Consider the following 14,952-nt stretch of genomic DNA (forward strand, 5'->3'; position numbering starts at 1 on the left):
AAAGCCAGGGAGGCACACTCAGAGTGCTGGGGTCTTATTTCGAAAGGAGACATTGTTCCCTACAGAAGGGTTTTGAGCAAAGCTCTGATGGTAGTTGGAAGAATAAGTTAAATGTTTCTCTGTGGGAAGAACATGCGGGGAACCTACAATAGAAAAATGTAAAGGTGTTTTAAGAGACTAGTTTGGTTGTATGCACCAAAATTCCGAATGTGCACTCACTTTGGTAAGGCATTCCCATTTATAGAAACTTTTAAATTATTGATATGTACTAAAATTGTGCACTGCTTTGTTGTTTGTGATGTCGGAACATTTAAAAATAAGTTCAGCAGTCTGGTGGCTAGGACACATTCAAAATGGAAAATATAAGGAATTAACAATAATAAGTTAGATCTCAGTGAATCAACATATGGATAAATCTCCAAAAATACTACTCCCTAAAAAAAAAAAAAAAAAAAGTATGATACTCTCTATATTTTCTCGTGTTCTGTGTGCATAAAACAAAGACTGCCCTCCAATATATTAGTATGTTTCTGTGTTCATGACAATGCATGTCTATGTGCAAAACAGAATTTATACCCATCTCTTGAGAGTATCCCGTGCTGGCCAATGGGCATAAAGGTGCAAATTGGGATGGGAAAACATTTTTTTTTAAAGATAGATATATTTGAGAGAAGGGTGGGGAGGAGCAGAGGGAGAGAGAGAGGCCCAAGAAGACTCCCCACCTAGTGCAGAGGCCTGACATAGGGTTCCATCTCACAGTCCTGAGATCATGACCTGAGCCAAAACCAAGAGTCGGGTCCTTAATGACTGAACCACCCTGGTGTCCAGGGAAATGTTTTAATATAAGTTCATATGTTCACATATCTCTTGATGTCTGTGAGTTTTGGGGATTTAGGTTATGCTGACCTCATAAAGTGTAAGACAGTTGAATTCCTTTTGTTTCTCTGAATATGAGTCGATATTATCTAAGATGAGTGATCTTCTGTTCTTTGCATGTTTGAAAGGATTTACTACTGAAATCTTCTGGACAAGCAGCTTCTTTACGGAAACTATTATGAGGGCAAATTCAGTTCCTTTAGTAGAGGAAGGACTATAGAGATGTTCTTTTTCTTCTTGTGTCAACTTTAGTAACCTATCTTTCAAGAAATGTATCCATTCCACCAAAGGTTTTAAAGTGGTGGGGTCGCTGGGTGGCTCAGTTGGTTAAGCATCTGTCTTTAACTCAAGTCATGATACCAGGGTCCTGGGATTGAGCCCCATGTGGGTCTCCCTGCTCAGCAGGGATGCTGCTTCTCCCTCTCCTTATGCCACCTCCCACTGCTTGTGCTCTCTCTCTCTCTCTGTTAAATAAATAAATACATTTTAAAAAGTGTTAAAGTGGCATCATTTCATTAATAGTTTTCTCTGACTATTTGGATCTGTAATATTTGTGGTGACAGTCCCCCTTCCCTTGTTAACATTGGTCACACACACACATTATGAGAGAAAGAGTAGGCAAAAATATTTTGCAGACTCTGCATTTTCTTCTTGCAAGTTTTCTGTAATTTTTATAACATAATGTGTATGGGAATGTATTATATGCACACATACACGCAATCATATGTGGGTGTGTGTGTCATACTTCACAATTTTTTAAACCCATTTATGCCACGGTTCACCTTTCAACATCCTTACAAGACTGAAGAGGAATTCACAGCATTTCCAGATACACTATGATGATAGGAGTCAGAACTCCAAATCCATACCCTCTTTTATTCAAGAATAATAATTCAAACATTTTTAACTTTTTAAAAATATTTTATTTATTTATTTGACAGAGAGAGATCACAGTAGACAGAGAGGCAGGTGGAGAGAGAGAGGAGGAAGCAGAGAGAGCCCGATGCGGGGCTCGATCCCAGAACCCTGAGATCATGACCTGATCTGAAGGTAGAGGCTTTAACCCAGAGTCACCCAGGCACCCCTAAAACTTTTTTTTTTTTTAATTTTTATTTTCCTGGAGCTTAGACTGAATATCTGAACTCTGTATCAACCATTGGAATAAGTTCTGCATCCAGAGAGCTGATCTCTTTGGTAGTGAACCTCTGGATTTTCATAGATAAGTGATCAATGTGTTCTGCCTGTTACAATGGGAAATCCCGGGTTATACCACTGCTTGAAACACAATGGAATGGCACACTTTAGATCTTCCCGATTGAGCTCTTAGCCTGATTGTTTGTGCAAGCACTACATTGACTCCATGACCCTATGGGTAGACCAGGTCTCAGCCGGTGCCCCATCTTGTGATGACTCATGGCATCACAGACTGTCCTTGTATAAGTCTCAGGGAGATATGCACATGCTCCTTGTGGTGAATAAGATGCTTCTCGGAACTTTTTTCCTTGACCAGACTTCCTCATGCCATTACAGTCAAAATATCTATCAGCATTTCCTCTCTTCCCTGGTGGTTTAGATGTTTTTCTCCCTCTCTTTGTCATACATCTACAGCACATTGAATCCTAATGTAAATTGTCTCTGATGGGATGTTGACCCTATTAGAGATGTAATTTCCTGGATAGTTGTATTTAAAGTGGCTATTTGTGTTTTTAAAAATTAAGGGAATTTTTGCACAAACACATATGTACAGGATGCATATTTCACCAATTTATTTAATCATTTGACAATTCAGTAACAGTATGGGAATGGTGAGGGGGGGTGATGAAATGAGGAAAGAGAGTATGTTAAGAGAAAAACATGATGTCATGTAGAGTCAAGCAAGGCTTTCTTCATACTGTTGATCCTGATTCCATGCAGAAAAGGATGTGTCCGCTTCTCAGTGACGTGGCTACAGGAGGAGAAAACAGGACAGAAGGTTGAGTTGACTGGACTGTGTGAGAGCCTGACAGGGTCAGTGAGCCTCAGGGGGTATAATGTCAAGGGTTGGGAGAGCTTTTAAGTTAACCCAGTGCACAAGTTCCACGGGGAATGTCAGACTCTCCATCTCTGTGATATGGGAGGACCCACTGGGATTTTTCCATGCATGTACATAGGATGGGACCTTTCATGATTAGGATCCCTATAATATGGAAGGAGCCACTGGAATTTTTCCATGCATGTACATAGGATGGGACCTTTCTTGATTAGGATCCCTTTCAGGACTTTGATAATTTCAGAATTCATGTTCACAGGCACCACCCATCCAAAAGGATTTTACAGGATCTTTGCTGGAGTTACTCTCTGCTCTTCTAATTCTAAAAGCTTTATGGCTTAAAGAGGTTGTATTCAGCCTGGAAGCTAATGTCTCTGTTTGCTCTTTTTCCCTCTGTTTCTTCCCCAAAACAGTGACAAAAGGTACATTTTAGCCTACACCAGCATCTTGCATTGACGCTCATCTTACTATAGAAAGTTCAAAAATCACACTTTAAGGGAATCTCCTTCTGCAGGAGAACACACCTGGGAGGCATGTATCGTGTAGCATTTTGGGGGAGTTTCCAACGTGGTCATTACAATTATGTGAAATCACACTTGGTGTGTGTAGGAGTGTGCAGAGGGAATAGGGACATGTATAGACAACCCTCAACTGAGACTGAATGAAAAACCCATTGTTTTTCCAGTCATCCCTGCCAACTTCTGCCATCTCCTGCTTCTCTCAGAAGAACTGTCATTGCCATGATTCTTGCATGATAAGCCTTTGTCACCAACACTGCTTTTTAGCATGAATGTACTAGGATGTGATATTTGCAATTTCAGTAGGACTGGGGGTAAACACAATAACGTCATAAAAAAGCTCTCTACTGAAATAATTATTGGGCTAGTTGACATAGAAACCCTCACAACAGAGTCATGCTTACTTACAATATTTAGAAGGAGTTGGTGTCACTGGTTTTGTTAATTGGTGGGACAGTCGTCTGGGGACAAAACACATACAAAAAGTGAAAAAAAAGGACCAACCAATCATGACCATTTCCCAATATTTGTAAGGATTTCTTCTTCTTCTTCTTCTTCTTTTTTTAATTTGAATTTGAAAAATATTTTATTTGTTTGAGCAAGAGTGAGAGTGAGTGGGGACAGGAGCACAGAAGGTGTGGAGTCTGATGCATGGAGTTAAAATTTTTAAATTAAAATTAAAATTAAAATCATGACCTGAGCTGAAATCAAGAGTCGGATGCTTAACCAACCTCACCACCCGGGTGCCCCATGATTTCTTCTTTTAAAGGAAGGGCTTTATAAAAGATAATTCGTGGAAGAGAAAATACAAAAAGAAATCCGTTTGTTTTCTTGTAACATATTTACATATCAGGTAAGGGATATATTCAGGTAAAAAAAAAAAATATATATATATATATATATATCACATTACCGGTACCGACGAGCTTTACAATATTTTCTTCCGGAATATTCCTTTGTCTAACCAACTCCTTGAATCTCTTGACGGCTTCCTCATCGACTTGATGTGCTCTGCCTGAAAATCACAATGTGTAAAGCAGAAATTGCCCATTAGAACCCCTAGGGATTTCTGAATACAGAAAGAGAAACACAAAGGGGGAAATCTAGTCTTTCACTGAGTCTCAAACGATTACCATTGACCTTGTCTCAATGTCCGCTCTCTGACTTAGGTGGATAGGAGCCATTAAACCCTCCATGATTGCATGGCCATGAGCTGTCCAGGAGTGCAGGACCCCAGGGACACATCAGGAACTCCATGAATCTTGGACTCAACCCATCAAGAACATCCAATCGATGGTGTGTCTGACTTTGCCTCAGAATCTGTGTCTGACACGCACGTCGGGTTCTGGACCCAAACTACAAGGGTGATTCTCACCTTCCAGACAAATAACATCCCCATCGCATGTAGGCTCAGAGATGGCTTGTTTGGTTTCGCGTTTTTGTTTTTTGTTTTGTTTTGTTTTGTTTTTTAAATTTAAACCACAGTACTCAAATGCCTTTTTCCAGATCGAAACCCAGTATCCCAGAAACTCCCGCACCCATCTCCACACCACTTGTGTGTTATTCAGGGGTTGAAATAGTCTGTGTTGGCAACAACAATGCATTAGAAAGACGAAATAGAATGAAGGTTTATTTTGAAAGCTTCTGTCCCGAGGCTGGTCAGTGGATTTGGAAAAAAAAAAAAAAAAAAAATGGTTGTAAATTGAAGGATTGGGGTCAACGTGAAGAAAGCTGAGGTTTGAAATCAGTTGACCTGCTACGAAACTACTTCTAATGAAACTCAGTTTTGTTTTGTTTTGTTAATTTTCCATTTTAACACATGGGAGTTATTTTGAAAGACCTCTTTCTTCTCCTGACTTTGGTTGACACCTTTCTTTTTCGAATCATTCCAGGATCCTTGACACAACGCACATGAAGACTCTGGCCTTGTTGGCAGAATCATGAATTGTGTCCCAAAGTACTGATCTTCTCTGTGAAAATCTTTGTGAAAATGCTGACAGTCGAGATATGATAGGGCCATGACCATCGCCAGGACGCCATACGTACCAGCCAATAAAACGAGATCTGTGGTGCGTCCTTCTTCATCCACATTGACATCATAGCCCAGCATAATGTTTGGGGTTATCCTGACAACTTGGAAATCGTTGGTCCCCTCATCTGTGAGGGAGAAAAAAATATTTATATATGTAAAATTTGTATAAACTTCTATAAAATTGATATATGTCTATAAAGACTCGCCTTTGTTAATTTATGGTAGATTGGCTTTACCATAGCGTCGTTGGCGTATGGGTAACAGCATTCTCGTACCAGACTCTGAGTCCCCTTGGCGGTGTAGTATAAACATTCACGTTGCTTATGACAATGAAAACAAGGAGGGTAGGGAACACTTTTCCTCAGTGCCACCTTCTTCGGCAATGAAACATTTCACACCTCCCAGTGTTACTAAAATGGTCCCTAAAATGGTGGCCATGACACCGACGTGTCTTCAAACAACACGCGTTGGGATTTCATGGCATATTGTCATATACAAGTTTGAAATCTTTTCATAGGGGCCATATCCCAGCAATGGAGTTGACCTGTCTTTACACCAGCTGCCATTCAAAACCATGCATAACCGTATGCTGAGTGTCTAGTCTGCATGGGGCAACCCTCCGGGCCTTTGGTTAACACCAAAGTCTGCACTCACTCTTCCCCTTAATCTAGGTGTCTTGGGGAACACATGGAAAACTCCCACAAATGCACCTATTTTTATGACTATTGGTTATACTGTGAACACATCATGGGTGGGGACAATCTCAACATTCGATTCAGATCCCGCATGCACGGGGCACCTTCCTCTCTGGCTGTTCCCATCCATCCCACCATGTTTCTAAGAAAAAGAAAAAATCACCGATCCACATGCCATGTCCTCACCAAACCTTCCCACACGCATTCTCCCTTCCCACCACAGAATACATAACACCCTACTTGAACCACTGCTCCAGATTTTACCTGAAACTCTGCCGGTTTGTGTGTCCCACTGAACGAGCTTTAGTCTACCACGGCGAAAGACCAAGGAGCCCCGGACAGAACTTCACCGTCTCCCGGACAAGTCTCTGAGCCTTGCCCAAGCCTACACTAGCTCCATGAGTCTTGGGTTACGTGGAAAGAATTTAAATATGGTTTTGTGCATCTCTAAAGATTCTCGGTAACCATTTGCTGGGATGATGATGTCATAAAGGAGGGCTTTGTAGGAAACCTCACTAAGTTGGTTTATAAAGGGAACGCAGGTCATGGAAGTGGCGGGATTAAATACATCAAGGCCACCACTAGTTTTGCCCCTTGGTTTCTCCAGAACAGACCTGGGTAGGTTACAAATCCCAGTTCCCAAAGTCAGCTCAAAGTAAGTCGAGCTCATGGTCTTTCTCTCCTGCCTTAAATTGCCGTGTCCAAATCCCATTAAAAAGGGCTACAATCTTATCTTAAAAAAAGGGCTACAGAAATGCAGAAAATTAAAGAAAGGGTGATAGAGAACATCAATGGCACAAGCGAACAGAAAGATCATCTACAAGTAAGAGAAATGAAATCATAATTTTAAAAAGAAATCTCCTGGTGATATAAAAGTGGCAGAAATGGACAGGCATATAATTGACTTTATTTTCGTATCTTCTACTTAACGACATACTCATTCTGCTGTTTCTTATCTCAGACAACGGCTGTAACCAGAGATTTACACATTTACATTTTAATATGATAGTTAGACATGAGGCCACTTAAAATTTGGAACGTTGTTTAGGGCCATTAGAAAGCGCTTAGTGATCTGATTCTAAACCGACATCCACATGGCTTTCGACAGAAGCTGAGCTTATGAAGAAATGTGCCTGGTGTTGGAAATAACTCTGATTCCCTTGGATTTTAAGTCAATCGTCTGCTCATGGAACGGTGCAAGAGGCTTTAAGACAATTTTTTAAAAAATGTATTCCATTGGGGCACTTGGGTGGCTCGGTGGGTTAAAGCCTCTGCCTTCGGCTCAGGTCATGATCTCAGGGTCCTGGGATCGAGCCCTACATCGGGCTCTCTGCTCGGCGGGGAGCCTGCTTCCCCCTCTCTGTCTAGCTGCCTTTCTGCCTACTTGTGATCTCCGTCAAATAACTAAATAAAATCTGTGAAATTAAAATAAAACGTATTCCCTTACAGCAAAATGACATCAATACGTAAACTCAGGATAGACCCGTTAGATTGAGTCCCTCAGATTGTTTTACCTTATCTGGCAACATTTTCATGCAATTGAGAACCTTAGGAAACAAACCATCTAAACACGGTCTGACCACTCCCTTAATAATACTCGTGATTGGAAGGAGTCACCCATGTCCTATGATCGAACTATCTGTGCATGACAAAATAAAGTGCTTGGAAAACTTAGGGATATTGTCCCCGGTCATACTTCTGATCGTTCATCAAAGTAGAATTCAGGCCTACAGAGTTCCGGAAAGAAGTTGAGGCAAAGAATTCAATCTTAAAATATCAGTAAACCGATTATACTTACAATCAACACGGATCATTTGGTTGAGTCCTACTGTTCCCGTGACCAATTTTTCTTTGCATTCTCCATTCTGCCTAAAAATCAAAAATGTCTTTAAGTGGATGGACGAAAACCATGAAACCCTGGTCCGTAATTAACATCTTCGTTCTTTCGGCTGCAGAAAACCCTATTTGAGGTGTCCTGTCAGTGCCTATGAACCATGATAAACAATGAGACCTTCGGAAGAGAAATAGGTGTCCCACCATCAAGGGTCACCTGGCAAGGATGTCTTTGTCTACACATGGCATCAGACTAGTAGTTTTAACGACAGACAGGAGATACAAAACACGTCCTATTTAAAGACAGTTAAACGTGAAGACATATGAGGGGTCCCTGGGGGGGCTCAGATGGTTAAGCATCTGCCTTTGGCTCAGGTCATGATCCTGGGGTCCTGGGATCGAGTCCCATCGGGCTCCCTGCTCAGCGGGGCGTCTGCTGTTCTCTTTCCCTCTGACCCTCCTCCTCACCTGTGCTTTCTCTATCTAAAATAAGTAAATAAATAATAAAAAAACGTTAAAAATCCAAAATACTGGAAAGCTGTTAAAATATTAGAAAATAATAAACGTTTTCTGGTAACAGAGAGAAAGAGCTCTCAAGGCATGCCTTAGCCATTCTCACAACACAGGGAAAGATTTCTTTCCCAATATAAAAGACAAAAAAAATCCCCCCCAAAAGGACAAAGAGATATGGGTTTAATTTAATCCGAACCACGAACTTCCATTAAAAAAAAAAAACCCTAAGAAAATGAAACACCGAACGACATATATATATAAACACATTGCACACACACACCCACAGACACACACAAGCCCACATGATACACGAATGTGATACGTGGAAAGTAAATCCATATTCGAAACAATCATCATCTATGTGTCCCATATATAGCAACAGAGTCCGTGTGTCTCTGTGACCAAAAAATGTGTATGTGGAAAAATAGGCACAATGCGTACAGCTCAAATAATTAAACAGGAAAGAGTCCGACTAAAATGAAGCAATGTGTTGAACAGATAGGTCACAAAAGAGGGGCCCCAGGAAGCCGTGGTCCCCACTTTGAGTCCTTAGGGACGTGCAAAGTAAAAGCCACTTCCCGCTCGCCCAGAATGGATAAAACCACAGACCGAGTCAGCCCCGAGGTTTAGAAAGAACGGGTTGCCGTGGACCATCTCGTGTCTTGCTGGCCACAATCCCAACGGCGCTGTCTCTTGGAAAACCATTTGAATTTCCTGTCCTTAGAGGTGCTGAGATCTCCCATGGACGACTACGATGCCACCGTGTCACGGTCCCCAGGAGAACAGCAAATAATATGTCCACGCAAACACGTGGCAGAGCGATCCTCATCAAAGCCGTCCACAATACCCACCACGTGGAGACCTTATCCCGTACCTGGAAAACGTGCCCGCTATTTTGGACACAAAGTACTTTAACTCGGCAGTAACAAAAGGGACTAATTGTCCCGGGAGCCCTGTGTCTACATGGGTAAAGCCTTATGCGGGGTGAGAAACGTCGGAGGAGACGCACCGTGTGGGATTCCCCTGGGTGATGGTCTGGAACAGAGGAGCAAAGCTTGTCAGAAAAGTTCTCCATGGGGCCACACGGGCAGACAGTGGGAGAGAAGCAGACTTTCGGTGGCGATGGAAAGGTCCCGTACCTTGACTAGCAATGACAAATGGTCCTACACGTGTGTGAAAACTCACCCACTATGCCTTCACGTGCACGCCTGCGATCTCACGTGCATGACCTTTCTGTAGACCTGACTGACTGCAGAACGAGGGGCCCCAAGTAAAGCCAAAGAAATGCAGATAGACACAAAAGTATAAAAAGGACCCCAAAACATCATAGAGGATTCTTTTAAAAAAAAATATGGAGGAGCTCCTGGGTGGCTCAGGGGGTTAAAGCCTCTACCTTTGGCTCAGGTCATGATCTCAGGGTGCTGGGATCGAGTCCCGCATCGGGCTCTCTGCTCAGAGGGGAGCCTGCTTCCTCCTCTCTCTCTGCTTGCCTCTCTGCCTACTTGTGGTCTCTCTCTCTCTCTGCCCAATAAATAAATTAAAAAAATTTTTTAAAATCTTTTTAAAAATATGGAAAACTGACAGGTATATTTATTAGCTTATGATGTCTGTATAATTTCATTATATGTATATATAACATCTAACCAACAGTATCGTAGATTATACATAATCAATTCTATATCTATCGGGATAGGATATGTGTGTCATTTGGTTATATGTATATATAACACGTAATCAACCACGTCATAGAGTGTACGTAATCAATTATATAATTAATTATATATCAGTTGTATTTATCAACTATATATCAATTATATAATTAATTATATAACTGCATAGCATTATATATACTATAATTATTGTGTATTATATATAGCAGTTTATCCATGACTAAGTTCAGAAACCATTCCAGTACTATCAATGAAATGCTTACACTACTGCTGGCATATATAGATATAAAATAATTATATATTACCATATATAGATTATGCATTTTATATATTAGAATCATATTATAATAATTGTTATTCTATATTATAATGTATTATATATTAAAATTATTATGTATTATTATAATTATAAAACACATTTATAATTATCAAACATGTTCATTTGTGATATTTCCATACCCATTCTATCAATTGCATTTGTATATGTATAAACCCATGTCTCCAAACGTAACCCTCTTATTTTACTTTCTCAACGCTCATCTTTGCTTGTTTTTTGTTCTTCAGCACCTGTGTCTGTGTGTGGAAACTAGAGAGACAGGCCCTCACTCAGTTTCTTATAATGCACGATTTTTGATCCATGTTCTGAACCCCTTTATCCTTGGGAGAATCACCCTCCCCTTTATGCCCCTTCCAATTTCTTCCCGATTCTTCACAGGTGAACACATCTCTCTCCTCGTTTTCAGTCCTTGGCTCCTGTGGGTTCTCCAGCCAGGACCTTGCCGGGTATCTCTAAGCCTCGCAATATTTCCTTTACGTCTCCCTCAAGTCCCCGTTTGCAAAGTTCTGTCGCTTTTCTTGCACTGCCAACTTTTTGCACTATTAAGCCATTATCCGTTCCCATTGCAATTCTACCTGGATCGGAAGGACGGCAAACAGTAAAGATTAACAATTCCCTTTCCACGTGCCCTGCAAACATAGGTTTTAACCTTACACACAGTGGCTCTGTCTGCATGATTTTGTGCTTTGGGATGCCCTATATTTCTTTTAAATAATTCCTCCTGCTTCTTTCCTTCCTTCCTTCAGTTTAAAGCCCTTTCTGTTCATCTGTGTGCCAATATGTGTCCTCTTTCTACCTCCTTTGTTGGAAAATTCCCAGTCCATCTTCAAAGGCATCCTACACATACCCTGTTCCTTGTGACCTTTCATAAAACACTCCACAACCCCCACCATACAATCACGGGCCATTTTCTGGGGGTCTCTTTCCACCTAGACTTTACCCTTACAATAGAATTTCATTGTGAGTTTAGAGATCTGTATCAGACTCTATTTTACCAGTGAAAGTAAAATAAATAAATAAATAAATAATTCTCACCTTCTCTTAGTCTTTTGAGTTCTTAGTAAAATGCCTATCCTATAGTGGGCATTTTTATAAATAATAGTTGAAGTAGCAAAGGCTTTGGTGAATGTCACAATTTGATGATGTTCAAAATTTGCTACTTGTGAGATCTTCAGGGTAGAGAATGATAGAGCCAGTGGCAGGAACCCTACATTCCCAGAAGCTCCATGAAGACCACCTCCTTAAAGCAAGAGACTGTGCTCCATTTATAAAGGACTGAGACTTCAACACCATGCAGATATTACATTGCAAACATGGAGCTCAGATGCATTAACAGGTGCGTTTGCTCTGTGTAATTTTTACTTACTTGATGAAAAAATTGAATAAGATTCTCCTTCTTGGCAAGTCCACATCAATACGTCTCATATAACCCCTAAATGGGCCGTTTTCACTGAGCTTCTCAATGTTGCTAGCTGCCATGTACATCGTCTCCCATTGTCCTGCAAGCTAAAGGTAAAGTTCCTATCAGTAACTTTATTCAATTTCTTTTTATTTTCTCCAACATCATTCCATATGGTTATGCCTTGTCTTTTGCATCAGCACAGAACTAACTTTTTGAACACCCCAGGATTTATAAACTACGGGAAAAAGCCAAGTCGGCAACAAATCAACAAAAATCAGTTTGACATATTCCTAAAATAGCATATCCATTCTTACCCAATGCAAGACCTCAACCCCGATAGCTCATGGGCTGTGGAATGTCCTCTTTTACAAGTACACTAGAGATGTATAAAGGGCCCGTTAGTAGACTCTAGGAGACACGTACAGTAGACATGTGTAAGAAGCCTATTTACAGGGGAGTTCTCAGTTTCCAGGTAGATGGCTAACCCTGACACACATCAATTAGATAGACATAGGAAAACCCCCCAAAACACGCACATACACATAAAGACCTCTTTGTCACGTCACCCAGTTCCTGGTACCTGTGTCAATTCATTAAGTAAGGATAGCTGGGCGTCGCAAACTGCAACAAGGACAAGCGACAACAGTAAGATCTTCATGTCTCCAGCACGTCTTGCTTCCTCCTCTGAAGAAGCTCCGAGTAGATTGCCGGTTGCTAAGATGCTGAATTCTCGTGGCTTTATATAGCACATGTCTGTGCATGTGGCAATGTTTGTCTATTTGTCATTCTTTTCAAGAGAGCGTTGTGTAACACTGACAACATCCTGGTTGGCGGTGATGTATCCCAAAGACCTATGAGATCTGGGGCAAGTTGCTCATTTCTTCCTCGACTCTGGAAAAGACATTCAGAAGCTCGGTTGGCCTGTACCATTGTTTGGATCAAGCCTGCATATCACATGTAATGTGGATACTCCCTCATTCATTCTTGGGGAAAAGAAATGTCCCCTTCCCTCTTTGTTGGATACATTGCAAGGAGATCACCTTCCTGCCCCAGCACAAGTGTTCCCTGTTTTTGGTGAAAAGACATAAGGATGGATGTGGGGGCTTTGCCACAAACCATCTCATAAATGCAAATGCCAACATGCAGGTTGGGAGACATCTGGTCTTCCTTCTTCCCAGTGAGCTGAGGGTGAAACCACTTTGAGGCTCTTCATAGACAAAGCTGGACTCAGTCCTGAGTGTGTCTGTCCCTCTGAGCTTATTATGAATATCAAATAATTATATACCTATGGAAAGCTCATAGGAGAATGTTTAGCTTGGAGACAATAGGTCTTAAGTTGTAATTAATATCTTTGAAGAAAACCAGTGAACATGTCAATCAAATAAGAGTCTTTTAGGAAGCTACTCCCATCCTCGGTTTGTTCAACATTAAATGAACTTGCCACTCATCCTTACAGGCTAATAAAGTGAAACAAGAAAACAGGTATCTTGCGATTCTTTTGCTCACATCTGGTCAATTATGAAATAGAATAAGGGGGTTGTGGGATAAGAACAGAAAGACTGATGCCTAGAATAAATGAGTATCTTTTTAAATATGATAAGACCAGGGTAAAGAAGGTCTAAAACACAGGCAGTGGCACTAATCCCTCACGAAAGGTTGGCTTGTGTCCACTTCCAAACTCATGTGTTGATGCCCTACCGGCCAAACCCCCAGAATGGGATATACTTTGGAAATAGGGTCACTGTGACAATGTAGTTGGCTATAGTTAGTTCAGAGTAGGTCATGGTGGACTAGGGTGGACCCCTAATCCAATATGGTTGCTATCTTTCTAAAAAGGGAAAATTTAGATGCACGTGCACACAGAAAAGGTAGGGTGATGCTGTCACAAAGCAGCAACCTTCCACCGGCAAGAAGACAGAGATAGAGCAGACCCTCGTCTAGAGACTTCATGGAGACTACAGCCCTGCCCACATCCCATCTCACACTTCTGACCTCCTTATCTCCAAGATAATACATTTCTCTTGCTCTAAGCCACCCATTTTGATTGATTCTTTGACGGGTTGATTGATTCTACAGTATCCCTAAGAAACTCTTATGCATTCGGGATTTGATATCAACTATGACTCGGGCCACATAGCTAAGGTCCTTGCCACGTCCTTCCACCTCTGCCTGAGCCCACTGAACTGATGGAAGACCCTCTTTTCTCTGAGGCTAAGAACTCAATAGGGCATGAGAGCTCTAGTTCTCATGCCAGCTTCTTGGAAGTTGTCGGGAGACCACATCTACAAATGAAGAAGCACTTCAGCCAAATAAAGGACAAGACAAGCAATGGATTTTCCTTGCTTTTTTAGTTTTCCTCACATTTTTTTTTAATTGACATGGGAAACAGTGACAGGTTAAAATTATTGACTTGATTTATTCTTTTGGAGCAACCATGTGGTCTCCCTGTTCTTGGGAGGTCTTCCTTCCTCGAGAGATCAGTTTATGCTCTAGGCACAGGACAGTCTGTTCACTCTTGATTTCACAAGTTCTTTTATTGATTCGAAATATACTTTGTGTTCTCTTACGAAACACAACAAAGACAACTGCTAAGGGACTTCCTTGCCAGAAGAGTGTGATTAATTACCCACGGGATGGACTTAAAAGACTCTGTTTAAGACAGTCATTCCTTCGGATTGATTGTCTCTCATTGAGAGAGACAAAGCCAAACATTGGCTTTGACATTTTGTGACCTTTTGATGAAGGTATCTCAGACTCCCAGTTCACCAGCTGGCCTTTTGCTCCCCTTGAAATTCTAAAAGTGGCCAGTTTGGATCATTGAATTGGATTCTTTCATTTGTCTCTCTCTGCTTTTGGAGCCATTGTTACTTTCCTGTGTTTTGTCTTCCCCCCTGTGGATTGTCCTATAGCACTTGCCTCTTGGCATGAAAAGGAAGTCAGTCATTTCTGTATCCGGCAATGTTCTGTCCAACTCCATCCATTTTGAACATTATGAGATGGATACAACTCTGTCTTTAGTCAACATGGAGATTGAGTTTAACATTTGA

General features: G+C 41.2%; 1 protein-coding gene across 1 annotated transcript; it reads right to left on the minus strand.

The window, feature by feature from the left end:
* Positions 1-2,627: 2,627 nt before the first annotated feature.
* Positions 2,628-12,675, minus strand: LOC122897381 (odorant-binding protein-like). Its single transcript, XM_044235591.1, has 7 exons — positions 12,486-12,675; positions 11,870-12,009; positions 7,949-8,019; positions 5,470-5,580; positions 4,337-4,438; positions 3,832-3,884; positions 2,628-2,821 (listed from the first exon to the last, which is right to left on the minus strand). Exons 1-6 carry the CDS (start codon positions 12,654-12,656, stop codon positions 3,865-3,867), a joined length of 615 nt encoding a protein of 204 aa, XP_044091526.1. The 5' UTR covers positions 12,657-12,675; the 3' UTR covers positions 2,628-2,821; positions 3,832-3,864.
* Positions 12,676-14,952: the final 2,277 nt, after the last annotated feature.

The sequence above is a fragment of the Neovison vison genome, chromosome X, assembly GCF_020171115.1.
Source record: "Neovison vison isolate M4711 chromosome X, ASM_NN_V1, whole genome shotgun sequence".
Classification (NCBI taxonomy): domain Eukaryota; kingdom Metazoa; phylum Chordata; class Mammalia; order Carnivora; family Mustelidae; genus Neogale; species Neogale vison.

Coding starts and splice junctions, on each gene's coding strand:
- LOC122897381 (XM_044235591.1), bottom strand. CDS start 12,656: ATGTGCTATATAAAGCCACGAGAATTCAGCATCTTAGCAACCGGCAAT. Junction 12,010..12,485: donor TACTTAATGAATTGACACAG/GTACCAGGAACT, acceptor CTTTACCTTTAG/CTTGCAGGACAATGGGAGAC. Junction 5,581..7,948: donor CCAAATGATCCGTGTTGATT/GTAAGTATAATC, acceptor TCTCCCTCACAG/ATGAGGGGACCAACGATTTC.